General features: G+C 55.5%; 1 protein-coding gene across 1 annotated transcript in view; it reads left to right on the top strand.

The window, feature by feature from the left end:
- MPRIP (myosin phosphatase Rho interacting protein) overlaps positions 1-27,480 on the top strand; it is a 95,044-nt gene that overhangs the window by 29,075 nt on the left and 38,489 nt on the right. Inside the window, exons 4-5 of the mRNA XM_052657475.1 lie at positions 18,216-18,367; positions 24,772-24,856. Coding sequence (XP_052513435.1) covers positions 18,216-18,367; positions 24,772-24,856 — 237 coding nt within the window. The remainder of the gene's footprint in view (positions 1-18,215; positions 18,368-24,771; positions 24,857-27,480) is intronic.

Here is a 27,480-nt window from a genome sequence, read left to right as displayed (position 1 = left end):
GCACCTCAGGGTCTGCTCATGGGCGAGGTGGTGGGCTTGGTCTGAGCACTCCTCAGAGGAACTGAGAACTGCTGGGCTGTGGGTCTGGCTCCTTTACAGTTTTCTTCCTTAGGACAGTCCTGGAGGATGCTTGATCCCGGGACCTTTGCCTACTTGGTTTTCCATGTGTTTGGGCCCCCGGGCAGAATGGGGAGGGACTCAGCTTGGCCTGCTGCCCGTGGGGACGCTCCTCTGCAGCCCAGTCTCCATCACACCCCTGCATCAGAGCCTCCAGATTGCAGGGCTCAGGGACCGCAGTTTCAGTAGCCACCCCTGCGATATGAAGAGGCATAGGCACCAGAGCAGCCCTGCTCTAAGTGCTGGCCCTCCCTCCCCCGACCTGCCCCCACCTGGAGCTTTCCCAGGCAGACTGATTATTCTGATTCACTGGCAGCCTTGGTGGCCATCACGTCCACAGCCGTGGCGGGAGGCCATGTGGCCACAAGAAGGTCCCTTTCACGATGAAGCACACAACTCATTGGGATGCATGTGAATGGTAACCACAAAGCTGAACCACAGTGCGCGCCTTCTTCAGGGCAGTGGGTGGATTGTGGAGTCAGAGCTTTCTGGAAGGAGTGGGGGCCTTGGCCTCCACCCTGCTGGTCATAGGGGTTGCAGGGGTACCATGTGCTCAGCCTGGTGCTACGTGGCTGCTCTTCAGGCACCTCCTCTAATGTGATGTTCGCTTCAGTTACTGCTTGACAGGTACTGCCCTTCCATTTCACAGAAGAAAACTGAGGTCCCGAGAGATGGTGGCATCACTCAACTTGTGAGTGTCAGAACTGGGAGTTTGCGAGCTGGTGAGATGCCTTCTGGGAGAAGGACGGGTCCTTTCCCCAGCGGCCCCACCCCTCTGCCCGCCACTGCTGCCACTGTGTCTAGTGGTGGGCGGCTCGGCTGTACCCGGCCGCTGCGTGCAGTGTGGGGAGGGGTGCTGGGTGCGGGCTGGCTGGGCTCTTGGCCTCCGGCCCACCCTCGGGTTTGTCTGTGGCCGCAGATGGGAGCTCTGGTGGTTTTCCGTGTGCCTTCCAGCCCCTTGAAGTAGACTCGCTTCAGGCTTCCAGTCGGGTGTGTGGATGTACGTTCAGAGGGGTGTGGAAACTGCAGTAGAGTTCACCTGTGCCTCCAAGAGGCAGAGAAGCTTCCTCTGACCCCCACCTGATGCTTTATGAATCAGTCTCATGTCTTTAGATTTATTTATAAACCTTTCATGCATTTGGCCTGGCTTTGACCTTGGTACTTTTCCACCTGGGTTCAGCTTCCAGGGCACGGAGGCAGACCTACTGTGTTGGGGCTGGGGGCCCGAGGGGTGCAGGGAGAGGGCACTGGTGTGGAGTCCGTACCTGGAGGGTTTCCTCCAGTCCCCCCTCTCTGAGAAAGTGGCCGGTTTGCCCTCCACATGACCTCAGGGGCTGTTGGACCCACAGTGACTCCTAACTGGTTTCCTTCCCTCGTCTGCTCAGCTGTCCCTCCTCAGTCCTGTGGTTGCTGTGGTAAAAATGGCAGTTTTAAAAAGTAACTTTAAACTTGGAAGTGTTTTCATCCTCATGTCTGCCTGTGAGCAAGATGGGGGCTGTGAAAGAGCAGGGGCAGCCCCAGCCCTGTGGGTGCTCCGCGCCCTGCAGGGCTCTCCCGGTGCTCTCACAGGCAGGCTGGTGACCTCCGTCTTCCCCACGGAATCCTGCACAGAAACGTAATGGGAGCTTTAAACTGACGCAGTCTGGTGCTACTTCAGTTGAAGCTGTGCATGATCCCACCCTTCCTTCACCACCCCCCACCCCAGCAGCCCTGGCTGGACTGGACAAACCTCCCCAGACAGAATCACCCTGGTGCCTCAAGGCCCAGCCCGCAGCCTGCATGAGCAAGCCTGCACCACCTCTTCTGTGTCCGCCAGTTAATTATTTTTCCAAAATAATGAACTTAAAAAACATTTGCCAAATTCTGAGTGCTTTACCAGTGTGAACAGCCACCCTCCCTCCCCCTCCCCCCCCCCCCCCCCCACCCATTCTGTGAGCCCTGAGGCCTCCGCAGGGGCTGGGTGAAGGGGAGAGCAGCTGAGGGCCGGGGAGGGGCTGCTGCAGGACAGCTCAGCGGGAGTGCTCAGCAGCCAGGCCCCAGCCACATGTCAAGAAGGTGACTCCAGGGTTGAGGCGTTGCACCCCTGCCTGCCTTCATTTTTAGACTTGAGGGCTGCAGCTGAATTCCTTGTCCTGTCTTTACTTAATCATGACAGCTACACATCATTTTCACCTCTCTGGGAGGGATGTTGTCACAGTTAATTCCTTAATGACTCTTAAGTATAAGTGCATTGGGGATGAAATGTAGTCTGTAAAGGGCTCTGCCTCTGGGCTTCCTGCAGGCTGCTTTGCCCTGGAGCATCCTTGGGTCAGCTTCAGGTTACTTGGAAATGTTACGGTGGGTGACAGGAAAGGGCATGATGAACCCAGCTAGGACTGGGAACTCCTCCCAACCAAGCCCTGTTGTCCAAAGATCAGGGGTCAGTGGTGGCACTCAGAAGTATCACGCACCTTCCTTCCTCAAGTATGACTCCCTGGGACGCAGAAGGCCGCACCCATTAGAGTGAAGCATCCTTTGGTACAGGTATTCCCTGGAGACTGGTGGCCAGATTGTAGGCCCTTCTCACTGAGTGGCTTAAGATGTCTGAGCGTGGTGTCTACTGGAAAGTACAGCATTCTGCATGTGGTAGCTTTTTGTTGTCATTTACCACTCTACCTGCTGGTCTGGGTGACATTTCTCAGTGTGGAACAGCTTAGGGGTGGAGGCCACCAGTGGTTACTTATGGGGCTGTTTGGAATGAAGAACAGAGCAGACTCCTGGGAGTTACAGCAGAGGGGTTTCAAGAATGATCGGGTCCAGAAGTCCGTTTGTGGCTGGGGAAATCCACCAGTAGGTATGGGGTTACCTGGTCCTGAAGGGAAGGGCTCGCTGCTTCCACGGGGCCTGAATCTGGGGCAGGATGGATGCTCTGTGCTGCCAGTACCTCAGAGAGCAAAGAAGTTAGAGGAGAACATGCAGGAGTGAGTGGGTGCAGAGGCTCAGATAGAAAGGAGCACGTGTGTACCTGCCAGGTGGGGTGGGAAGGTTCTGCAGGTAACCCTGAATCATTCAAAGAGCCAACAGAGGACATAGGCACCACTCTCAGGGGGCATCCTTCCTCTGTCCCTGGTCCCCGGGACGCAGATTTCCGTGTGAGTCTTCCTGCACAGGGCAGTGAGCGCTTCAAGGGAGAGCCTTGCTATTTGCCTGCATAGACAGAACCTTAAACTATGCATGTGGGTGTGGGAGAAGCCTGGCACCTGTCAGCTGACCCAAGGGTGGAGATCAGTCTGCCATCCCCTTTGACTCTGGCATGTCTGTTGTACGCGTTTAAGAAGCCTCTCCCTGCCCCGGAATCCTCCCTCTCTGACTTTGAGACTATTGAGAGGACCTGGGGCCTGGTGGCCCGGCGAGTGCCTTTCCGTGTCACTGGGGCCATCCTGTGTGCCTTCATTCCTTCCCAGTTACCCACGTGCTCAGTCATGGGCAGCAGGGTAGAGATGCACTCCCGACTGTGCCTGGTGCCCTCAAGCCTAATGAGAACCACGGTCCTCTTTCTGACTCCCCCGGTGTGCCCACAGCTGTTGTGGGACACCCGTGGCTTGTGAACAGAGGGGCTGCAGGTGATGTTACGTCCTGCTGCCCACTTGGGGCCCCTGCCAGCCCTCTGCATGTGCACGGCTCTTACAGAGTTGGAGGGGGTCATGGGATGGTTGGAGTAGCAGTTCTGTGAGCTGGTGGAGGGATTTCTGGGGACCTCACCCTTCAGGGGTAGCAGCTGAGACTGGGCTGTGGTGGGCATCCTTGGTGGAGGTCCTTAGAGCTGTGGGTGGACTTCAGTGGCGCTGCGATTCTGGTCTGGAGGGTGAGCGTCTGCGTTAATGGGCTGGGTGGGTCTGGCCCTCCTGCAGGGACAGGAGTGACTTTGGGTTTTAGGAAAGGGAGCAGCTTGGAATAATTGGTTAGGGAGCAAATTAAGTAGCAGTAGGGAGAGAACTGTCGAAAAAGAGTCATTTTATGAGAGTCAGCAACAGGAAACATTTGGGGTCCAAGAGACAAAGCCAAGTGACTGGTATTGGTGTGTGCACCCATGGTGCCCCCACACATGCCTGTGCAGGGCCAGGTGGCTCGAGGCCAGGCTGCAGAGTCCTCCAGGGCAGAGCCCTGCACCCTGACTTCTTGGGACCCCATTGTGAGCCAGCCCTCCCTGCCTGACCGTGTTTTTTTTTTTAACTTTCCTGGGAAACAGGCAATACAAACAGTCTGATAAGCCAGCCCATGTAAGGTATTAAATGGAGGGCTAGATCAGTCATGTTTATGTTATTCTGACCCTGTGAAAACTGCCACTCAAGCCACATAATGACCATGGCTGTGCTTCCTTCCACACTTGGTTTCTCTTGACGTTTATGGTTGCCCTCCCCCATTCATTTTGATTTACATTTAACTAACCTTAATTGAACTTTGCACTTCCTGACAGAGCTACAAGTTCTCCTTAGTGTGGGCACGTCCTTCGGTCAGAGAGTCTTCTTTTTTTCATAGTCAGATCCCTCATGGCGACCTCTCTCTGCTTGTCCCATTTGGCCTGGCTCTTCTCCAGGCCTGCTGCTTAGCTCTTGGCCTGGGGCTCCCTTCAGCCTTCTCCTGAGTGTTTTAGGTTGATCTCTTGTTTTTGGTTTGCTTCTCTACTTGGTAAAGCCTCTTGAGAATGGCACAAGGGGGAGAGTTTTGAGACCTTGCATGTCTAAAAATGCCTTTTTGCTTATACTCTCGATTGGCAGCTGGACTGGTTATACCATGTCAGGCTGGGAACAGTGTCTGCTTGGAGTTTTGAAGGCACCATTGTCTCTCATTTCTACCATTACCGTGGAGTAGTTCACGTACGGTTCCTGACCCCATGGTGAACGAAGGGCGTTTTCTCTGGAAACTCTGAGGAGCTGCTCATGAGCCCCTGGGCTCTAGAATTGCATGGGCTGTGCTTTGCTGTGGGCCTGTTTTCTCTCACTGAGCCAGAAGCCCGTGTGCCTTTCAATGAGGAAAGTTCAGTTTTTCTGGTCCAGTAGTTTTCTTGTTGTTTTTTACTTCGGGTGATTTTTTGTTTCCTCTTCCCTGGTCTTTACTCTCAGAGCCCCTGTTCCTTGGCTCTCGGTTCCTGCGGACAGGCTCTAACTTTATTATCTTTTTGCGTGGTTTTGTTGTTCCTGAGACCTCATTAACCTTGCTGTAAACCCTTCTGTTTCTGATCCCAGTGATCCTGTTTTGTTCTATTCTGGTTCTTATGTCAGCTGTGATACTTATAGTTTCTTGGGGCTCATTTCTTGTTCTCTGTGTATCCCTTTTTATAGCATCTTATTCCAGTTTCATGGACGCAGTACTGTCTCTTATAATTCCAGTTATTTTGAAATTCCATTCTGTCTCTGGTCTGACTTGCTTTCTTCTTAGTTCCCTCCCTGCCTGTTTTGGTCTTGGGCTTTCTCAAATGACTGTGACCCATAGCTGTACATTTGTATTGAAGAACGAGGTAATGTGTGCGCAGGGTTTATGTGGTGATTGGCTGGCCTTGTCTTAGAAGGACAGTCAGGCTGGGAACTGGAGAGCCCCCCGATCCAGGTCCTCCCCTCTCCTGTCTGAGGCGGCCTCAGCTTTCAGGATGATGACTTTCATGGAATCTTCCACCTCCTGCCCCTCGCCCCCACCCTGCCATGGTGCTTCCTGCCCTAAGTCCAGAACCTCTTCAGAGAGCACCTTGTGGGTGCTGCCCATGGGAGCCTGCCCTGTGGGCTGGTGCTCCTTGAATGGGGACTGCCCAGCCCTCCTGCCCATCTTGCCTCTGAGGTTGGCGGAGATGCTGGGGTACTCCTGAGCGTGAGGAATTCTGGGACCCTTTGAATCTGCTCCCCCGGGTCCCTCTCCAGGTGTGCACAATTTATTTACTATCCCACATCTGCTGCTCTCTCCTGTTTTTTGTCTTTGAGAGTTATAGCTTTTAAAAATCTGTGGTCATTTTTTATTAGAGTTTTATCAGCAACTTGAATGCATCTCTGATTTTGGCTGTGCTTGACTGGAGGCCCCTCATGCATTTCAGGAGTCAGTGTCCACCCTGGGCATCCCCCTCATGAGCCCCGCTCCTCTGTCCTCTCCTAGATGGTCTGTGGGGCAGGTTGTTGCCCTGGGTCTGCACAGCTCGTGTGCCAGGTGTGGTGTCTTTGAGAGAGAGTGTAAATGTGCCTGCTGCGAGTGTATGTTCACCTCCTGAATTAAGGCTGCAGTGCCTTTTATGAGAAAGAGATACTTTTCATCTCTTAGGGAACAGTTCTTCTGGTCCAGGAGTTTTTGGATCAAGATGAAATTGATTCTCTGGTTGGAAACCCCAGGGTTAACGATGACCGCTGTTCCAGAAAAGTTAGAGGGAGACTCCGTCTAATCTCCCTTTGGCGAATGAGGCCCTTGACTGACTGGGCCCAGGCACCTACTTGCACCAACAATAAGACGCTTGTTGGCAGGGGTTGGGCAGGTTCCGTAACTGATACTCTGGCCGCCGTGAGAATGGCCGTGGGGGTGTGCGGCGCGGGCCTGTCCTCGCTCCGGGCCTCGCGCGCTTGTTCCCTCTCTCACACCTTGTGTTTTCCTTACGGTGCTCCCTGTGACCTGAAGGAGCCAGGAGAGGTTGATGTGTTCATCCACTTGCTGCGTGCCGTGGGCAGGCTGGGAGTTGGAAAAATGGAGATGAGGAAGAGTCCTGCCCTCCAGAACCTCACAGCCCATATCAGGGAGGAGGGTTAGCTGGCACGGGGGCACGGCGCTGAGAGACACATGCCCTGCCTGGCTGCAGAGGTGTTCCCCTCAAGCTCCGGATCGCCCTTGGGAGAGACAAACTCAGAGCATTCCAGAGGTGGGCGTTCAGGATTGGTCAAAGCACACAGATGGTGGTAGAAGATGGGACTAAAGAAAGAGGGATTTCTGTCCCCCAAAGCCAGAAATAAATATTTCATGGCAAAGAATTAGGGAAACAGTAAAAGGCATGTAGAAAACAACGTTGCCCTGTGCCCCGAGGCGAGAACGTGCAGACGCCACAGTTTGTGTGTCCTCCCAGGGTGTGTAGTTGTACGCTTGAGTGAGGCCCCAAAATAAGATTGTTGTATTTAATGAAACGATTCTAATGGTTCCCTGTGTCACCCGTCACAGCACAGTCTTGAACAGCTACCTGTTAGGTTACCAGGTAGCTGTGTTTACTGTGTTCCATACTGCAGGCATTCAAGTCGCTTTGAAGTGTTTTCTTTTTTTTCTTTCTTCCCTACTCTCTTCCTTTCGTTCTCTCTCAGTATAATGGTTCAGCCGACGATCCCAGAAGCAGAGTTGCTGGGTCCAGGCTGTGAACCGTCTTGAGGCAGTTGATAGTTACTGCCAGATTGTGCTCTGGAAACTCCGTGCTCCTCAGCTGGGAGGAGGGTGTCCTCTCCATTTTCCTCCCTCCATGTCCGGATCCCCCAGATTTGTGTGGTTGTCCTGGAGGTTGTAGAGGGGTGCTTTCTGAGTGAGGCACCCCACAGACGGTTAGACCATATTTATAGTCTTAAAGAACTGAGACAGCCTGATGCATTGGAACCCTGATGATAACTGAAAAGCCTTATTTTAGCTTCCATTTCATTCCTCCACAGTCAGACCAGAACCAGCAGCAAAGGAAGTTGGAGTGGTTGGCATCACACCTCGGCCTCTTGCACCTCCCCATGCTTCTGAGAGCTAGGGGACTGGAGCAGGCAACTGAGGGGCGGCCCTGCCAAGAGCCGGGCACCACTGCTCCTTGCCACAAAGCTGCTGAGTGGCCATGACATCTGCCCGGCTTATAAAGCGTGGCAACAGCCTGGAGGGGTGGGGTGGGGTGGGAGGGGGCTACAGAGGCCTCTGCTCCTGCTTGCTTCCTTTTCCCTGGAGTCCGAGGCACCCTCCCTGCCTGCCGCGCGTCGCCCCAGGCTCTTCTCTCCATCACCCACTGGCCTTTCAGAGTTGGACAGAGACAAAGGTTTCCAGCCCCAGAATGTCCCTGCTTGCTTAATTCCCATGCTCTAAAAATATCCGTACAGAGCTTCTTCCTGCCCAGTCTCCAGTCTCCTCCCTACAGAATCCGCCTCGCCCCCCCCCCACCCCTCCCCCGGGAAGAAATAAGATCCCCGTTTCATTGCTCTTTCTAGGCTCAGAGTGGAATAAATAAGAAACGCTGGGTTTCCACAGTTAAAAGGGGAAAACTGCCTTTGTTCGGCCTGGAGGGCTGCCACCCGTCTGGGTCTGGGTCCACACTCTGAGGGTCCTGCCTCCTGCTCTGGGAAGGGCACCAGAGAGGAAGAAAGGCGGGGGAAAAGGAGCCCACGTGGGGTGGCGGAGGGAGGCCAGCCTTCTGCAGCCGGCGGGCCTCCTGCAGTGAGTTGCTGTGGGAGTGAGGCCGGTCTCCCAGGCCCCTGCCCGCCTGGTCAGTGTGGACCAAAAAGGAGTCTATGGGAAGCCTCCACCCTGGGAGGCTGTGGAGACTCCTGCAGCTTTCTCAGGCATTCCTGGATTGGGCTGGAGCCTCGGCCCCTCCCCCAACCCCCAAACCCTGGATGCGTGCCTAATTGAGGCTTCATTTATTCCCCCGTTTTCTCAGCTCCGTAGAAAGAGACAGGCAAGTGGGTGAGGCCTCCCAATCCTCAGAGCATGGGGGTAGTAAGGGGTAGCTGGGGGAGAGAAGTACTCCAGGGTGGGCCTCCTCCATCCCAGAGGGGCTGTGGAGGGGGGAGGGGCAGGGAGGGGAGCCAGGGCAAAGGGGCTGCCAAGCTCAGCAGTGGTGGGAAGAATTTCTTTTTTTCTCCCCACTCAGAAACCCAAAAATAGCCATGTCAAAGGCACAAGCCTTGCAAGCTTGGGGCCAGCTGAAAGCCATTTGCTTCTCAGCCCTCCCTCTCTTCCCTCCTCTTCCTCACAGGCCCTTTCCTTCCAAGCTCCTGCCCAGTCACGGGAGGACAGGGACTGCCCCCGCCCACCACCGCTAGCCACAGGAAGAATGGACATCCTCTCTTCCATTGCTGCCCCAGACTGCACCTTCACTGGTTCCCACAGAGAAGTCTAAACCTACTGCCCTGTATCCTGGTGTGAAAAGTGCCCCTGCATTTGCTTTTCTTATAACTTTGAATTTGCTGATTAAGATTTCTTAAAATGCAGCAAATCTGTGGCTAAAATGTAGACAGTTAAAAATATGTAAAGACTGGATTGGATCTTGAAACCAAGGGGAGTGGTCATACGCAGGGGAGCAAATTGTTTGCTGTTACAACTGTTTTTCCCAATCATAAAAGTAACATACTCGTTGTACAGATTTTGGGAGAACAGGACAGCACAAAGATGAGATGATAATACAACAATTCAGAAAATTCTCTGATAGGAACTTCTGGGGTTTATATGATGAGATGCCCTTTCTGGTTTCCTTGATCAGAGTTACTCCCGCTGGGCATCACGTCTCTGCTTCCAGCCTGTTGCTCAGCCCTCAGCAGAGGGCAGAGTGGATGTCCTTCTGCAGGGGCACCCGTCTTCAGGGGTGCTGCAGTGGGGGCTGACCTCTATCTGGGCTGCTGTGGCTTAACAAACAACACGGTTTATTTCTCAAGTCCAAGATCTGTGTGCAGCATGGCTGGGTTCTGGCAAGAGCTGTCTGGTGAGAGCTGTCTTCCAGGTCCCAGACTGCTCCTGTGTCCTCAGGTGGTGGAGAGCAGAGAGGACCTCCCAGAGGCCCTGCTTCCCGGCACCGGCTCATTGAGGGGTAGGGCTTTAGCGAAGGAGTTTTGAGGAGACAGTAACGTTCAGTTCATAAAGAGGCCCTCCAGTGACGCTGGCCAGGCTCTGCCAGTGCCCTGCAGCGTCCTGGGTGTAGGGTGATGGCCAGTTAGGCTGGAGACCTGTGTCCCTGCATCCTGGAGGGACTCTGCCTGGAGGTCCAGGTTGTCCAAAGCGTCATCAGCCTGGCCAGGAAGAGCACAGCACCACCACAGGCCACCCAGGCTCACGGCTTGTTTTAGGCTGCACTTTTCTGGTGGCTGAGAGGTTAAAGCGTCTGCCTGGAATGCAGAGAGGGTTCGATCCCTGGGTCGGGAAGATCCCCTGAAGAAGGAAATGGCAACCCACTCCAGTACTCTTGCCTGGAGAATCCCATGGAGGGAGGAGCCTGGTAGACTACAGTCCATGGAGTCGCAAAGAGTCGGACACGAATGAGCGACTTCACTTTCACTTTCCCCTCTTGGACGGAGAAGGCGATGGCAGCCCACTCCAGTGTTCTTGCCTGGAGAATCCCAGGGATGGAGGAGCCTGGTGGGCTCCCGTCTATGGGGTTGCACAGAGTCGGACACGACTGAAGCCACTTAGCAGCAGCAGCAGTTCCCCTCTTGGAACTCGTCAAAATGAAATGAAACTGAATTGGCCCGTCCTCAAGCAGCTTGTCAGAAAACACCTGGGTTGTTGTATGTGGGCTGACTTCCAGCTCCGCCTGTTAGCTGACTGGTCACTTCTGTAGCCTCACTACATCACGTGTTCTCAGTGGTGTGGGGAAAGGAGCAGTGCTTTTCAGGATGAGTGTGGATACTGGACGCTCTGGACGAGACTGCAGCTCCATGGCCTGTCTTCCTGCCGCCCTCCTGTCTCGCTGCAGGGACGAGGTGGGGGAGGGTCTGGCTCTGCTGTCAAACAAAGGCCTGCTTCCCCAAAGGAGCCCCTTCCTCTCAGATTTAAGGACATCTGTTGCCTAATTAAGAGATGAATGTCTTGAAATAGTACATCTAGATTTTTTTTAAGTGTGTATTTTCTGTGTTTTTTTAAAAAGAAACAAATTTTAGAACCATTTTGACAGTAGCATGGACAACAATAGGGACTCCAGTTGTGTGTGTTTCCTTGTTTTTGAAATTAGTTTCTGCAGTGGTGACAGCCCCCACCGCAGGGTACTGATGGGTCCAGGAGACCCAGGAGGGCAGGGGCGGGACAGAACACACATCTCCAGGGTGCACCCCTTTATGGCTGGGCGGCGTCTGCTGGCAGCACCTCTCCCTCCCATCCTCTGTGTCCCCAGGCAGCTGATGGGTCCAGAGAACTCGGGTGTTCCCAGGCCTCCGTGAGCGGCTTCCCTGAGGTTTTGCTGGGGGCAGACATCTGCTGTCAGGAACCAGGTGTGGGTGTTGGGAGAGCCAGCGGCAGTGGCGGGACTCCAGGGGTGGGGGTGGGGCAGGAGAGCTGGGCCTGGAGGAGGTGAGGCGGGAACAGATTGTAACGGTGGACCTTAACATGCCACCGGGTCAGTGCGGGGCCCAGGAAGTGCACACCTCCAAGCCCTCGGTGGGAGTTTGCAGGAGGAGAGGTAAGTGGGAGCGTCCTTTCTTAGACGAGGCACCATCAGCCTGCCAGGCCTCAGCTTCTCACAGCCCTTGTTGGGCAGGGAAGTCTTTGCAAGCAGAGAATGAGGCAGAGAACCTTGCTGTCAAGCCCCGTCTCTCTGGAGGTTTGTCTCCTTCTTTCACTGTTGGGAAGTTTAAGCAGGAGGGCATCGGCATTGATGTGCTCCAGGCTTCCTACCCTGAGAGGGAGAGGGTTGGTGCCTGTGGGTTCTCTTGTGGACTGTGGAGAAGCATTTGAGTCTGGGAAGAACAGGGTGCTTGTTCCAGGGCTCTGGACTCACTCCGGGAGGCTCCAGCCCCTCTGCTGATGAGCCCCACAGATCCCTGGGAAGGAGCCTAGGAGCCTGTATGGGACGCAGCTTCAGTCCTGCAGCCGGGTTTTGTGGGTCAGAGATGGGAGGGCGGGATGCGTTGCTCAGCACCATGGCATTTGGGCACAGGCCTGTCCTGAGACAGGTTGGGATGTCAGCCCCGGGCTCACAGCATGTGTGCCCTGGACCTGCACTGTTGCTGCAGGTGGATGCCTGTGGGCACCCAAGTGTCCCTGGAGCCTGGGGTCCCTGGGGGGCATGGGGAGGGTTGAGAGGCCGTGGCCATGCCTGGCCTGTGTCCAGGCTGGGAGTCCCCTGCTGGACACTCTCGTTGCTGCTCTGCTCCACTGTGCTCTAAAACTTGGACAGCAGGGGAGACCCAGTGACTTCTGATGTGGTGTGAGCTCAGAGCAGACTTTCTCAATTGTGTGGATTCTTGGAATAAATCAGAGAATTTCTCCATTAAAAGGTTATTTGAAGTCCTTTGGGCACCCACCTTGGGTGGGTCCTGCCTAGCCATATTCTGTAGTAGTACCAGCACCACTTGGTTTCAAGGCTCAGCAGCGTGGTTGACAGGAGGGTGTGTGTGTTGGTGTGTGTGTGTGCGTGTGTGTGTGAGCAGTGTGGTTAACAGGAGGGGTATGTGTGTGTCTGTGAGCAGCGTGGTTGACGGGTGTGTGTGTGTGAGCAGTGTGGTTGACAGGAGGGGTGTGTGTGTGTGTCTGTGTGTGTCAGCGTGGTTGACAGGAGGGTGTGTGTGTGTGTGCACGCGTGTGAGCAGCATGGTTGACAGGAGGGGGGTGTGTGTATGTCTGAGCAGCATGGTTGACAGGAGGGGGGTTGTGTGTGTGTGTCAGCAGCGTGGTTGACAGGAGGGGTGTGTGTGTGCGCGCGCGTCAGCAGCATGGTTGACAGGAGGGTGTGTGTGTGCGTGTGTGTGAGCAGCGTGGTTGACAGGAGGGTGTGTGTGTGTGTGTGTGTGTGCACGCATGCATGTGTGAGCAGCGTGGTTGACAGGAGAGGTGTGTGTGTGTCTGCGTGTGTCAGCAGCGTGGTTGACAGGAGGGGTGTGTGTGTCTGTCAGCAGCATGGTTGATAGGAGGGGTGTGTGTGTATGTGTGTGAGCAGCATGGTTGACAGGAGGGGGGTTGTGTCTGTGTGTGTCAGTAGCGTGGTTGATAGGGGTGTGTGTGTATCAGCAGTGTGGTTGACAGGAGGGGTGTGTGTGTGTGTCTGTGTCAGCAGCATGGTTGACAGGAGGGGGTGTGTGTGTCAGCAGTGTGGTTGACAGGAGGGGTGTGTGTGTGTGTGTGTGTGTGTGTCGGCAGCGTGGTTGACAGGAGGGGTGTGTGCACACGTGTGTCAGCGTGGTTGACAGGAGGGGTGTGTGTGTGTGTGTCAGTATGGTTGACAGGAGGGTGTGTGTGTCTGTGTGCACGCATGTGTGAGCAGCGTGGTTGACAGGAGAGGTGTGTGTGTCAGCAGCATGGTTGACAGGAGGGGTGTATGTGCACGCGTGTGTGAGCAGCATGGTTGACAGGAGGGCTGTGTGTGTGTGTGGGTGTGTCAGCATGGTTGACAGGAGGGCTGTGTGTGTGTGTGTGGGGGGGTGTCAGCATGGTTGACAGGAGGGGGGTATGTGGGTGTGTCAGCAGCGTGGTTGACAGGAGGGGTGTGTGTGCATGCATGTGTGAGCAGCATGGTTGACTGGAGGGGTGTGTGTGTATGTCTGCGTGTGTCAGCAGCGTGGTTGACAGGAGGGGGGGTGTGTGTGTGTGTGTCAGCAGCATGGTTGACAGGAGGGGTGTGTGTGTCTGTGTGTGTCAGCAGCGTGGTTGACAGGGGTGTGTGTGTCTGTGTCTGTCAGCAGTGTGGTTGACAGGAAGGGTGTGTGTGCCCACGTGACCCGCCTGCATGCTCTGTGTGGCAACAAGCTCCCCCCATTCGATGTTCCACCCGGATGCTCACACTGGGTCGGAGCCAGAGGAGGTGGACCTGGCGCTCAGGGCCAGAGGGTCGAGGCGGGGGCCTCTGCCTGTGTGCGGTGTGGGGACGGCACTCTCCTCTCATCACAGGATGTGTGGCAGCCCCACCATGCCCTCACCTTCCCGTGGGAGGCAGGGTTGCATGGCGTGGTCTTCACCTTCCCAGTTGGTCGAGGGCCTCACAGGGTCACCAAGGAGAGGACCCGTGTCCCTCCTCCTCCCCTCAGGAGGTTGCCTGAGGTTCCGTTTTCTCTCTCACTGCGGCTGGCAGGGCCTTTGTGGGTGCTGGGGCCTGACGATACCACGTCCCCAGGCGTGCCCCGCTCTGTGAACCCTGCTGGCCCTCACCCGCAGCGGGCTCTCAGCAGCTGTGTTTTCTCTCTCCTCTCCCCTCTGTTATACTTTCATCAGGTCCTCTTTGGCCCAGCCACGAGCTGCCTAGTGACCTAGTGCAGCCGGCCAGGGCCTGGGCCATCCAGCCCGTGGTGCTGGGCCTGCTGTGGCAGTGAGCAGACTGGTGTCCCCTCCAGGCGGTTGTTCCCAGCCTCGGCATTAGATGCGTGAAGGGGCTTTTTGGTAATTCTGATGCCCAAGCCCCACCCCCAGAGAGTTTAAATCTGGGCATGGAACCTCCATTTAGTTACCTTTCCAGGTCATTCCATTATTCAGCAAAAGTTGAAAACCATCACGTTAAGCACTCAGGCCTTACAGCTTAGGACCTTTCGCCTTCTCTCCAGCCTCTCTGGTGGTTCCTGGTCCCCAAGAGTCTGTTCTGCCTGCTTCAGACCTCAGCATCGGGGGTCTTTCAGCACCAGAGTGAGCAGGGGGCCCTGCAGGAGGGTTTGCTGAGTGCCACGGCCCCAGCAGCTGCGTGGCTTCCAGCCACCCATAGCAGACGACGGTGTGCTCTCTCCCAGTCTGCCTGGAGCCGCTGGGCAGAGCAGCACTGCCTTCCCCCGGGCACGGCGCCCTGCAGACCAGAGCTGGGCATGCATCTCCACAGCAGGCCGCGCTGCCTGCGTGCTAGGGCCCACCCCCCTCTGTGAGCAGCTCCGCTCTCACAGCTCTCTCGGCTGGAAGAATGGCTTCTGCTAGGAGGTGCCTTGAGCCCCTGGCCTTTCCACTCTGTGCCCGCCCTCCCTCCCTCTTTACCCAGCATGCCGTGGAAGAGAGGGCTCCGAAACTCGTGCTAGAGGCAGGAAGTGTAGAACTAGTGTCTGCTCCCCCACAGGGATCTCAGATACAAGGAGCTGTGATGGGTTCTTCCCCAGAACTTCCCTGTAGAGTCCAGGTGCGGGTGTGTAAGGTAGTGGTGCCCTTGGACGTGAGTGGAGTCTGTACAACTGAAGGAGAAGGGATCGTGCTGGGTGCCTTGTGCACAGTGGTGAAGTTGCCCATGGAGCACTGGTTCACAGTCTGGGCCACTTGGGTGTGCTGGGGCCCAGGCAGGTGAGGGGAGAGGCTGGAATGATCCACGTGGTCCTGGATTCAAGTGGAGGAGCAGTGTGTTTAGCTTCAGAGACACACGCTCAGGAGAGAGAGATCCTGCAATTGATAGATAGGAATAGGTTGCGGGGGAGGGTGGTGAATGTAGACGTGACTGCACAGGTTATACGCACCTGTGTTTCCTTGTCTGTCATCTGAGAAGGCCTGGAGGCAGCAACGCCCTGAAAGCAATGAGCATACCTAGTTCCTCAGTATTGATTTCTAATTCTGTTCTCCAGTGAAAGGAACCAGGGATCCTTGGAGAAATGGCCGATTCTAGGATCAGGGAATGGCAACCCACTCCAGTGTTCATGCCTGGAGAATCCCAGGGACGGGGGAGCCTGGTGGGCTGCCGTCTATGGAGTCGCACAGAGTCAGACACAACTGAAGCGACTTAGTAGCAGTAGGATCAGGGTAGGTACATACAAGCTGAGCCTGGGGCACCTTGCCCTGCAAACAGTGGGATGTGTGCGTGCTGGTAGGCCACATGGTCAAGGCCAGGACAGTCTGAGCCACAGAGCCATCGGGTAGTGCCGGGTTAGTCTGTACTGTATGGGAGGCACGCTGAAGTCTAGCAGGGAAGGGCCTGTGTGGATGTTCCCGTGCTGCTGCTTCCCGGGCTTGGGGCGGGGGCGCTGTTGAGGCCAGAAGGCCTGGCCCCTGTGAGCCTGGACAGGTTTCCCAGGCTTCCTGTCTCTTGCTCCCCCTTCTCCGTGTGTGACAGGATGAGGTCACACCTGCCTCATGGGAGGTCATATTTAAGGAGGGATGAGAGAGACTATAACTGGGTGATCCTGGCTTAGAGGTGGTAGAGAGAGGCTCGTGCCCTTCAGCCCTCACCTGTCACGTCTCTGCCTTTCGTGGCCCTTCTTCAAACTTTGTGGAGGAGGTAGCACCTTCTTATCATGGAGAGGTTGCCAAAAGTCTCAGGGTACAGTTGGTGCCTGAGTCCCGTTGCCACACGGAGCTGCGGGGCCGGCAGGGAGCTCTCACTGTGCAGAGGGACCAGGGAGCAGCTTGGGCCCTGAGCCCTGGAGCAGTGACCTCTGAAGAGGAGCGCGTGTCGCCCGGGGCCCTCTAGGTGCTCCAGTGAGGAGAGAACGCTGGAGCTTCTGATGCTGTACTTTATGGCCCCCGCTGAACTTACCTGTGTGTGTTGCTTGCGTGTAACACAGGGTAACTCATCAGGGCCGTGCACCTGCACCGGCAGCATGAGGGAAGGGGAGGAGAGGAGAGCAGAGCGCTGGGCCCGCCTGCTCTTACGCTCGTGCCTCGATCCACACGGTGCCCTCTCTGGTCCTTCCTGTGGCCCTGCCTCAGAGAGGCCATGTGTTTTGTCGGGGCCAGTGGGGATCAAGTGTCCTGCCTGAGGGAGTCTGCCTTTGGAGAGGGCAGAGACCACCACCCAGGGAGGGTTCTACTGGGCACTGGCACGATGTGGGGGAAGGAAGCCAGGGCCTAGAGCTGAGGCAGGAAGGTGGGAAAGACAGCGCTCATCCCGAGGGAGGTGGGGGACCTGGGCCACCACCCTCATCAGCTGCTTGGTTGAGGACCACCCACCAGGCTCCCTTCTCCAGCTTAAGGGCTGGCCAGGAGCCTCCAGGAGAGGTGCTACAAGGCTTTACTTCACTTGGGAAGTGCTCAGCTTGGTGTGGGTGTGGCTCCCCCTCTCATGGCCACCTGGGGGCACTTCTGAGACAGGACACACTTAGAACACTCAGTGAGGGTGCATGCTCTTCTGTGGGCACATGGCTGCCCTCCTGCCCTGCTGCCTCTGTCCTGAGCTGGGCCCCAGGAGGACGGGAGGATCCCAGAGGCCCCACGGAAAGGCTTCTTGGAGTGGGGAACTTACTCCCTGCCTTGCAGTGACCCTGCGAGCTGGCGGCTGTGTCAGGGCGAGGACTCCGGAAAGCCACCACCTTTGGGGTCTGGCTCCTGGGTGGCGCCCCAGTGGACAAAAAGGGAACTGGCTGGTGATGGGTCAGCAGAGCTCGGCATCTCATCTTCAGACCAGATCCCCTTCCTCTGTGTTGCAGCAGGGGACTGGCTGGTGGAAGGGAACCCAGGCACTACTGTGGGCCTTTTCTGCCCCTGCTGCTTCTCCAGGACCAGCCGGGAAGTGCTGGGCCCTTGGGACAGGCTCCTTGTGGAGGTGGAGGTGGGGTGGGAGTTAGAGCTTGGGCTCCCCTCCCTTCACAGAGTCTTCGGCCTGGTGTGGTGGCTGCCACAGCCCCCTGCCTCCTTCCCCAAAGCCTCCTTGTGTTCCAGGAGGGTCCTCACTCATCCGCTCAGTATCTTGTTTTTGGATTTCTCTCCCTAATGTCAGTGTCTCACAGCTTTGACTGAGTAAAGGGGGGAAGTGCTATAATTTGTCCCAGCCCTGGCCAGGCAGCCCTGAAGGAGGCCTACCTCTGACGACCCCAGGTGCGAGGCTCCAGTCTGCCTGCCTCACAGTCCGCCTTTAAGGTGTGCTTCTCTCTGGCCCCTCCTAGCCTTTAAAAATAGCCTTGCAATTTCAAAACCACCTCCTGTAGCTTTTCTCACTGCTTTCTGGATCAGCCACCCTCTGAGACCAGGCTCCCGGCTGCCTCCGTCACCCCCGCTGTCCTCAAGAGGCGTCTGCTGCCTATTCCCCACACACAGCCCCCGCCCTCCCCCAGCACTCATGGGCTCTTCTTTAGTGGGAAGGAACATGAAGCTGATTGTCCTCTAAGGAGAGCAGGCCTGTTACCGCTCTCCCCCGGGGTGGGTCAGTAGGATGCGGGGCTGTGAGGGCCAGACTGAGGCAGCCCGCCCCCATGCTCTGCGTGGCAGGGGGGTCTGCACAGCTGTGAGGCCCCAGTGCTTATGGAGAAGCCAAGAGGGTCCGGAAGGACCTGGGGAGACAGGGATGTTCCCTCTGCCCCTAGAGTGACTCCTGCCCTGCCTTCCTCTTGCAGCCCACAACCCTCCCACAGGGCACCATCAACATGAACCAGTGCACAGACGTGGTGGACGGGGAGGGCCGGACGGGCCAGAAGTTCTCCCTGTGCATTCTGACCCCCGAGAAGGAGCACTTCATCCGGGCCGAGACCAAGGAGATCATCAGTGGGTGAGTTTCTACATGTGTGTTGAGCGAGGTGCCTCACCTGCCCGGGTCCTCGGACTGTCTGCGCCTTGTGTCTGCTGAGTTCCTCTCTCCATCCACCTTTGCTTCATCCCCGCCCACAGTTGCCCCGCTGCCCCTACACGCCTCACTCCCCTGCCACCTCCCTCTGCTGGCTCAGCGCATCTTCCAGGCCTCTCTCTGGTCTCCCAGTCCATCCTCACCTCACTCTGGCCTCCTCTCACTCAGCCACGAGGGGCTCGGTCTCCAGAGATCCAGCCTCACTGGCCTCCTGCCTGAAAGGCCCTGGGGCCCTGCCCAGGCCCCTCCTACAGCCCATGCACTGCAGCTCTGAGCTGCTGGCCACGCACGCCCCCTGCTGCCTCTCGCCTGCCCTCCCTTCACCCTCCAGTGCGGCCCCCAGGAGGCCTTCCCCACGAGGCATGTGGCTCTGTCAGCTGGCGCTTGTGAAGGCTGGGGTTTGCCCAAGTGTGTTGTCCTCCTCAGCCAGCGGTCAGCCCTGGAGCAGAGGCCGTGTCTCCCTGATGACCCCCGTGTCTGCACTCAGGAGTCACCACAGGGTGCCCACACGCACTGCTTTTCTTGTCTGCATGGACACAGCAGAGTTCTGAGCCACCCCACCCCCCCACCTCCAGCATGCCCTGGGTGGAGGCTGGGAGAAGCCCTGGAAAGTAGAGGGACCCAGATTTCCAGGCAGCTGCCAGCTCAGGGGGCTGAGCTCCGTGCTCTGAGCCCTGTCACATCTGCCTCCTGGGGGCCCTGCTCTTCTGTGCACGCAGCTGCACAGCTATGTGACATGGTGCGTGACAGCGAGCAGGTGGCCTTGGCCCAGCCAGGAGCTTGGGCACTGGGTCATGGAGAAACTTGTCATTCTCTAAGGTGCAAAGGAGGAAATAAACTCCCTGGGTTTGAGGGGCTGGGCTGATTACTGTGCAAGGAGGAGAAGGAATTAGGACATCAGGCACCTTGCGTCCGGGAAACGGAGGTGGCTGTGAGCGATGGGCTGGGCTTTGGGGCCCCATCAGCTGCAGCTGGCCACGGCTCCTGTGGGAGGAAGTGAGGTCTCATTTTCACCGAGGTGGGTGTGGAACGGGGGCCAGACCCATGCTGCTGAGGGGTGGGTGGCTTCTTCCTGGGGTGCCAGCTCCCTGCTAGTCATCCTCCTGTGGGGAGAGGCAGGATTTTGTTTCTAACGCCAGGGGCAGACAAGAGGACCAGTTTCACTTGTCTCGCTTTAATCCTCCTCGTAGGATGTCATGGATTTTAAGAGCGTAAAGCATTTTCGTTGTTGTTCAGTCTCTCAGTCACGTCCAACTCTTTAGACACCATGGTCTGCAGCATGCCAGACTTCCTTGTCCACCGCAAACTCCTGGAGCCTACTCAAACTCATGTCCATTGCGTCGGTGATGCCACCCAGCCATCTCATCCTCTGTTGTCCCCTTCTCCTCCTGCCTTCAGTCTTTCTCAGCATCAGGGTCTTTTCCAATGAGTCAGTTCTTCACATCAGGTGGCCAAAGTATTGGAGTTTATCAGCATCAGTCCTTCCAATGAATATTCAGGACTGATTTCCTTTAGGATTGACTGGTTTGATCTCCTTGCAGTCCAAAGGACTCTCAAGAGTCTTCTCCAGCACCACAATTTCAAAGCATCAATTCTTCGGCACTCAGCCTTCTTTATGGTCCAACTCTCACATCCATACATGACTACTGGAAAAATCTGACCATACGGACCTTTGTCGGCAGAGTAATGTCTCTGATTTTTAATATGCTATCTAGGTTGGTCATAGCTTTTCTTCTAAGGAGCAAGCATCTTTTAATTTCATGGCTGCAGTCGTTGTCTGCAGGGATTTTGGAGCCAAAGAAAATAAAGTCTGTCACTGTTTCCATTGTTCCCCTGCCTATTTGCCATGAAGTGATGGGACAGGATGCCCTGGTCTTAGTGTTTTGAATGTTATTTTAAGCCAGCTTTTTCACTCTTTCACCTTCGTCAAGAGGCTCTTTAGTTCCTCTTTACTTTCTGCCATAAGCGTGGTATCTCCTGCATATCTGAGGTTGTTGATATTTCTCCCAGCAATCTTGATTCCAGCTTATGCTTCATCCAGTACGGCATTTCACACGATGTACTCTGCATATAAGTTAAATAAGCGGGGTGACAATATACAGCCTTGACGTACTTTTTTCCTGATTTGGAACAGGTCTGTTGTTCCATGTCTAGTTTGACCTGTTGCTTCTTGTCCTGCATACAGGTTTCTCAGGAGGCAGGTCACGTGGTCTGGTATTCTCATTAAGAATATTCCAGTTTGTTGTGATCCACACAGTCAAAGGCTTTAGTGAAGTCAGTAAAGCAGAAGTAGATGTTTTTCTGGAATTCTCTTGCTTTTTTGGTGATCCAACAGATGTTGGCAATTTGATCTCCAGTTCCTCTGCCTTTCCTAAATCCAGCTTGTACATCTGTAATTTTTCGGTTCATGTACTGTTGAAGCCTAGCTTGAAGGATTTTGAGCATGACCTTGCTAGCATGTGAAATGAGTGCAGTTGTGCAGTAGTTTGAACATTCTTTGGCATTGCTCTTCTTTGGGATTGGAATGAAAACTGACCTTTTCCAGTCCTGTGGCCACTGCTGAGTTTTCCAAATTTGTTGGCATATTGAGTACAGCACTTTCACAGCATCATCTTTTAGGATTTGAAATAGTTCAGCTCTCCACTAGCCTTGTTTGTAGTGATGCTTCCTAAGGTCCACTTGACTTCGCACTCTAAGATGTCTGGCTCTAGGTGAGTGATCACACCACTGTGGTTATCTGGGTCATTAAGATCTTTTTTGTGATAGTTCTGTGTATTCTCGGCTTCCCAGGTGGTGCCAGTGGTAAAGAACATGCTTGCCAATGCAGGAGACATAAGAGACGTGGGTTCAATCCCTGGGTCGGGAAGATCTCCTGGAGGAGGGAACAGCAACCCACTCTAGTATTCTTGTCTGGAGAATTCCATGGACAGTGGAGCCTGGCGGGCTACAGTTCGTGGAGTCGAAAAGAGTTGGACATGACCAAGTGACTAACACTTTCACTTTTCTGTGTATTCTTGCCATCTCTTCTTAATATCTTCTGTTTCTGTTAGGTTTGTTCCATTTTTGTCCTTTATTGTGCTTATCTTCGCATGAAATGTTCCCTTGGTATCTCTGATTTTTTTGAAGAGGTCTCTAGTCTTTCCCATTCTGTTTTCCTCTGTTTGTTTGCATTGTTCACTTAGGAAGGCTTTCTTCTCTCTCCTTGTTATTCTTTGGAACTCTGCATTCAGATAGGTATATTTTTCCTTTTCTTCTTCGCCTTTCACTTCTCTTCTTTTCTCAGCTATTTTTAAGCCCTCCTCAGAGAACCATTTTGCCTTTTTGCATTTCTTTTTCTTGAAAATGATTTTGATCACTACAGTGTTAGGAACCTCTGTCCATAGTTCTTCAGACACTCTATCAAATCTAATCCCGTGAATCTGGTTGTCACTTACACTGTATAAGTGTAAGGGATTTGATTTATACCTGAATGGTGTAGTGGTTTTCCCTACTTTGTTCAATTTAAGTCTAAATTTTGCATTAGGGAGTTCATGATCTGAGCCACAGTCAGTTCCCCGGTCTATTGTATAGAGCTTCTCCATCTTTGTCTGCGAAGAATATAATCAGTCTGATTTCGGTATCGACCATCTGGTGATGTTCATATATAGAGTCATCTTGTGTGTTATTGGAAGAAGGTGTTTGCGTGACCAGTGTGTTTTCTTGGCAAAACTCTGTTAGCCTTTGCCCTGCTTCATTTTGTACTCCAAGGTCAAACTTGCCTTTTATTCCAGGTGTCTCTTGATTTCATACTTTTGCATTCCAGTCCCCTATGATGAAAAGGATATCTTTTTTTGGTGTTAGTTCTAGAAGATCTTCTGGGTCTTCATATAACCGTTCAACATCAGCTTCTTCAGCATTACTGGTTGGGGCATATGCTTGGATTAGTATGATATTGAATGGTTTGCCTTGGAAATGAATTGAGATCATTCTGTCATTTTTGAGACTGCACCAGTGTACTGCATTTCAGACTCTCTTGTTGACTCTGAGTGCTGGTCCTTGTCTTCTAAGGGATCACTGCCTGCAGTAGTAGATGCAGGGGTCCTCTGAACTAAATTTGCCCGTTGCTGTCCATTTTAGTTCACTGATTCCTAAGATGTCAGTGTTCACTCTTGCCATCTCCTGTTTGACCACTTCCAATTTACCTTGATTCATGGACCTAACATTCCAGGTTCCTACACAGTACTGTTCTTTACAGCATCGGAGTTTACTTTCACCATCAGTCACATCCACAACTAGGTGCTGTTTCCGCTTTGGCGTAGCCTTTTCATTGCTTCTGGAGCTATTTCTCTCCTCTTCTCCAGTAGCATATTGGGCACCTACCGACCTGGGGAGTTCATCTTTCGTTGTCATATCTTTTTGCCTCTTCATACTGTTCATGCGGTTCTCATGGCAAGAATGCTGACATGGTTTGCCATTCCCTCCTCCAATGTCAGTGGTTCTGCAGCTGGAGATGGGAGGCCAGAGATGAAGGGAACCTGATCTCCCCAGGCATGAGCGGCAGCAGAGCCACTCGTGGGTCCTGGTTCACACCTGCTGTCATGGCCTGTCTGGCAGGCACCCTTGGCTGAGGTTCCACTGCCCAACCAGACTCCTCAAGGAGATTTGGCGTCACACACACAAACACACACACCTGAGTTGGGAGGGGTCTGGGTGACGTAGCACAGGAGGGGTGTCTGAGGTCCCAGGGCACTAGGAGTATGGGAGCTGGGGCCCAGGTCAGCACCACACGGTCTGGCCTCTGACGGGACCTCCCTCTGGCGCTTGGCAGGGGCTTCAGGAGCTCTCTCCAGTCAGCTGTGTGGCCGTGGTGCAGGTCTTCTCTCCTTCCCCCTCAAGGCCCTGTCATGTGAGGCACACAGGTTTGCCCAGCTTGGTAGTGTTACTAGTCAAGAGCGACAGGACCAGTGTTCATGGGCGCAGGGCTCCCTGACTGCTTTGCACATGCCTGCCGCAGCCCTGTTCCCAGGCCCTGGAGGATGACGTGACTTCACAAGCAGTCTCTTTTCCCCTCCCACGTAGAGCTTGGAGAGCGGCCCTCTGCAGGCAGGGTCCTTGGTGTGAACTTTGCAAAGGAAATTTGTTCCCTTTGGCAGGCTAGAAAGCAAGTCTGTTAACCCACAAGCACTCGAACTCCTCAGGGTACGTGGGTGAGCCCTTGGAGCCTGCCCGTCTGCTCCTGTGCAGAGTGAGCCGTCGTCACCTCCTGGCTTCGGGGCCCTGGGAGCAGAGCCTGTGCTCAGATCTCCTCATGCAGCGCACTCACGTGCTGTCAGGCCGAGAACCCCTGCTCTCACCTGACTGGGCCTCAGCTCCGCTGCTGGAGGGGTGCACTCCACATGCAGCCCCTCTCCCAGCTGCCAGCAGCATAGCCACCCCAGTGGCATCCCACACACAAATACACTAAAGGAGCACCTCTGAGAACTAAAGATACGCCCTTCTTCCTGCCCTGGGCTTGGGTGCTGGTCTTCACTGCTGCCTCAACCAGTATGCTGGTGGTGCAGACCCTGCCTTCCTCAGCAGTTCAGCTATTGCCAGCAGGCTTTTGTCACAGGCTGGCTGCAGGCCCACACAGACCCTTGTGTCTGGGCAGAGTTGGCCCAGTGTCCCCTGCAGTACTGTCCCCTGTGGAGAGAGCACTGCCCTTCCCCCCCGCCACACCTTCTCTTTCCTCTCCCTGTGACCTTCCCAGCTACTACAGAGCTCCAGAGAGGCAAGCAGTACCCCCCTGGTTCCAGAGATGAGAGGCCAAATCCCCAAGGGCTAGGAGCCGCCTGGGTCTTGGTTTGAGGGGAGGAGACCCAGATCTGAGGCCATGCTCCTCCCTGCCTTCCCTGCTGCTGGTCCAGAGTGGACCTTCCAGTGTGTGGGTCCTGGTGTTGGTCCCTGGGCAGTTCCGCTAGGCCTTTCCCAACCGTGTTCCCGAGGTGCCCCGAAGGGCACCCTCATTGTGCAGTTTGGGCCCAGAGGTGAGCCCCTCCAGAGTGTGGGAGGTCAGCTGCACAGTGCCCAGAAGTGACCACTGTGGGAAAGTTTGGCAACGACTGCTAGGTTCTTGCCCCAGTGGTCCTTGGGGTTTCCCAGTCACGGTGTGTCTATACTGGCCAGCCGCACTCCAGGAGGGCGATTTTAGAGTGGAGTCTCAGCCCCAGAGGAAGGCTGGTAACAAAAACAGTGCCAAGGCCTTACCAGGCCAGTGGTCAGCCTGTCCGTGTCCCAGCTGTGCTGCTGGCACTTCCTGCCCCGGAGTGGCAGCTCTGGTCTGACTGGTGCCATACCCTCCTCTCTCCCAGGTGGCTAGAGATGCTCACAGTCTATCCCAGGACCAACAAGCAGAACCAGAAGAAGAAGCGGAAGGTGGAGCCCCCCACACCACAGGTGAGGCATCCCCTCGGTGGAGCTGGGGCAAAGAAAAAGTGCCCTGGGAGATTGGGGGATTCAGGACCCAGCCTAGAATTGGGGGCAAGGGAAGGAAGGGGTGATGCCAGGGCTGAGGCAGCCCTCAGCCCCGGGGTCTTCACTTTCCTTCTCCGAGTCTGTGGGCTGCCTTCTGCACGGTCCTCTGCAAGCGCCAGGGCAGGACCCCCACTTGGAGAGGTTGGCCTGCTGTGGGGCTGCCCCCAGAGGCATCACTGCACAGTGCCCATCCCTCCCCCGACCGTCCCGCCCATTGCTGGGAGCCAAGAGCATGCTGGGAGGAGAGGCTCAGTTCAGTTCCACCTTCCACACAGACAATTCTACAGACAGCAGGCTGGGCAGGGGGCCAGGAGGAGTGGTCCTGCAGTGCCTGGCCGCGAGGGGCTCTCAGGGTAACCATAAATGGAGAGCACTGGCACAGCCTTAATTCTATGCTCCTACCAGCTCCCACGAGGCCAGAGTGGGAGGTGGCTGGGGCAGTCCCCCGGGTCCAGGGCTTCCCTCCGCTGGCTGGTCTGCAGGGGCTCAGGGCACCAGAAGGGCTCAGGGCCTCAGTGGACTGATTTGTGAAATGGGCCTGTTGAAATCGAGTTCTCAGATTACTGTGAACAGTGGCAAAAGTGCCAGGCCCCTCCTGGGTGCTCAGTACAGTGACCCTGGAGCTACACAGGCTTGCACTCTGGGAGTCCACTTGCGTGGATTGTTTTCAGTAGTAAATCCCGCAGGACTGCACGGTCCTCTAATTGGTTGAATTCATGGATGTGGAACTGTGGGTACAGTGGGCCAGCCTAAGTCGTGCTGGATATCTGACTGCTTGGAGGGTCAGCGCCCCAGCCCCATTCATTGGAACGGTCGATCAACTGTGAACGTGCACCCTCTGCTCCACGTTTCCCTGGGACAGCGCACTTGCCTTGCGTACCTGAGCCCCCCACACCCTTGCGAGGGAATAGGATGCAGACCCGGGGCCTGTTGGCGTCTCAGAAGCCCCAGAACCTGACAGTACTCCGTGGAGGACCTGGCGACCCCTGGGCTCAGCAGTCCCTGCTGGCTCCTCTGGGCTTCCCAGAGGGGCAGCATGTGCAGGACAGGGTGGTGTGCCTGGCCAGAGTCCCTCTCCCTGCACGCCCCTCAGACTTCCCTGGCCTGCTCTCAGCCAACGGTCCTTGTCTGCTCTCTGCCCACCCACCCTGAGGGGATCCCAGGCTGACACCCTCTTGGAAGGTAGTGTCCCTGGCAGAACGTGGGCAAAATGCAATCGCAGTCATTCCCGGAAACGCAAGGTGCAGCTTCCTGCTAGGAAACAGCAGACAGGAAATCCCCAAAACTTCTAGCTTGAGAGAACCCCAGGTGGGATCACAGTGTTTAGTGTTGCATATGTTTCCGCAGTGATGCCTCAGGAGCAGTGTCGGGCAGAGCTCGTGCCTCTAAATCAGGCAGCTGCACAGCAGGAGGTACTCCAGCTAGACTAGGGGGTCTTCTCCGCTGTCCCCAGCCCCATGAACGCCCTCTCCCCTCAGTGTTGCTTCACACTCTGAGTGGGGACATCACCCACTTGCCAGAGGTTATCTTGGCCCCTGGGGCATTGAGGGCCCCAGCCTCCTTTGCTCAGCCTATGGTTCCCTGAGCATCATGCCAGAGGCTGCGGGTTTCTGGCATCCATGAGTTTTCATCCGGGACCGACCCCACGAGTCAGTCTTGAGGAGGGATGTGGGGCCTCTCCAGAGGAGAGCTGGGGGTCTCTGGGCCAGCCCCCTCAGCAACCTGAGATGGAGCTGGGAGGAAAGTCTAATGCCTTAGGGGCATCTATAGAGAGAAGAACCCAAGACCCCAAACCTAGCCTTTTTCTCATTGCCCCAGAGTTTCGGGTCAGACTGACGGTCCTGGGAGTGTCCCTTTGCTGTACCCTGCCCTCCAGGAATCCAGGCAGGCAGGGGGCCCAGGGTCCTGCTTCAGGGAGGATGTTCAGGCATCTGGGAGGTGGGGCCATGGAGTGTGCAGGCACCCCTCAGACCAGAGGGAGGTCGAGAATGGGGCTGTGGGGGAGAGCGGACAACCCCTCGGCCGGGGGCTGGGTTGCAGCAGAGCCCAGGGCAGTGGGGAGATAGGCTGGCCCAGACCTGTAGAGCTGGAGCCTGAGAGGCATGGGTTCCCAGGAGCCTCTTCCTTCTCTGGCTGTTTGAGGAAGGGCATCGTGGTACCCAGATGCCTAGAGAGGAGTGGTCATCCACTCAGTGTGTGACCAGGGGTTCCCCTCTCCATCTCCCTAGACTCCAGAGCTGGGACTTGGGTAAGGCCCAGGGCTGCGTGTTCACCCAGCCTGGTGTGCAGGCTAGGGGCACACATCCTTGGGCGGAGCTGTGGGACGCTGGCTCCTCCGTCTGCTCACCCATTTGGGCTCTTGGCCCCTGCTTCTTGGTCTTTTTCAGGGATGTGTAAAACAGCAGGCCTCTCTCTGTGATTGAGGCTCCAGTCAGGCCCTGGTCCGACCCACTACAGGCCCACACATTTGCTGTGAGCTGCCACCTCTTCTCAGGCATCTTGTTTACCTGTTGGGACCTGCTGCCATGCCCACTCTGGGTCAGAAC

The sequence above is a fragment of the Budorcas taxicolor genome, chromosome 19 (genome assembly GCF_023091745.1).
Source record: "Budorcas taxicolor isolate Tak-1 chromosome 19, Takin1.1, whole genome shotgun sequence".
Classification (NCBI taxonomy): domain Eukaryota; kingdom Metazoa; phylum Chordata; class Mammalia; order Artiodactyla; family Bovidae; genus Budorcas; species Budorcas taxicolor.
This window is presented reverse-complemented; position numbering and strand designations above follow the sequence as displayed.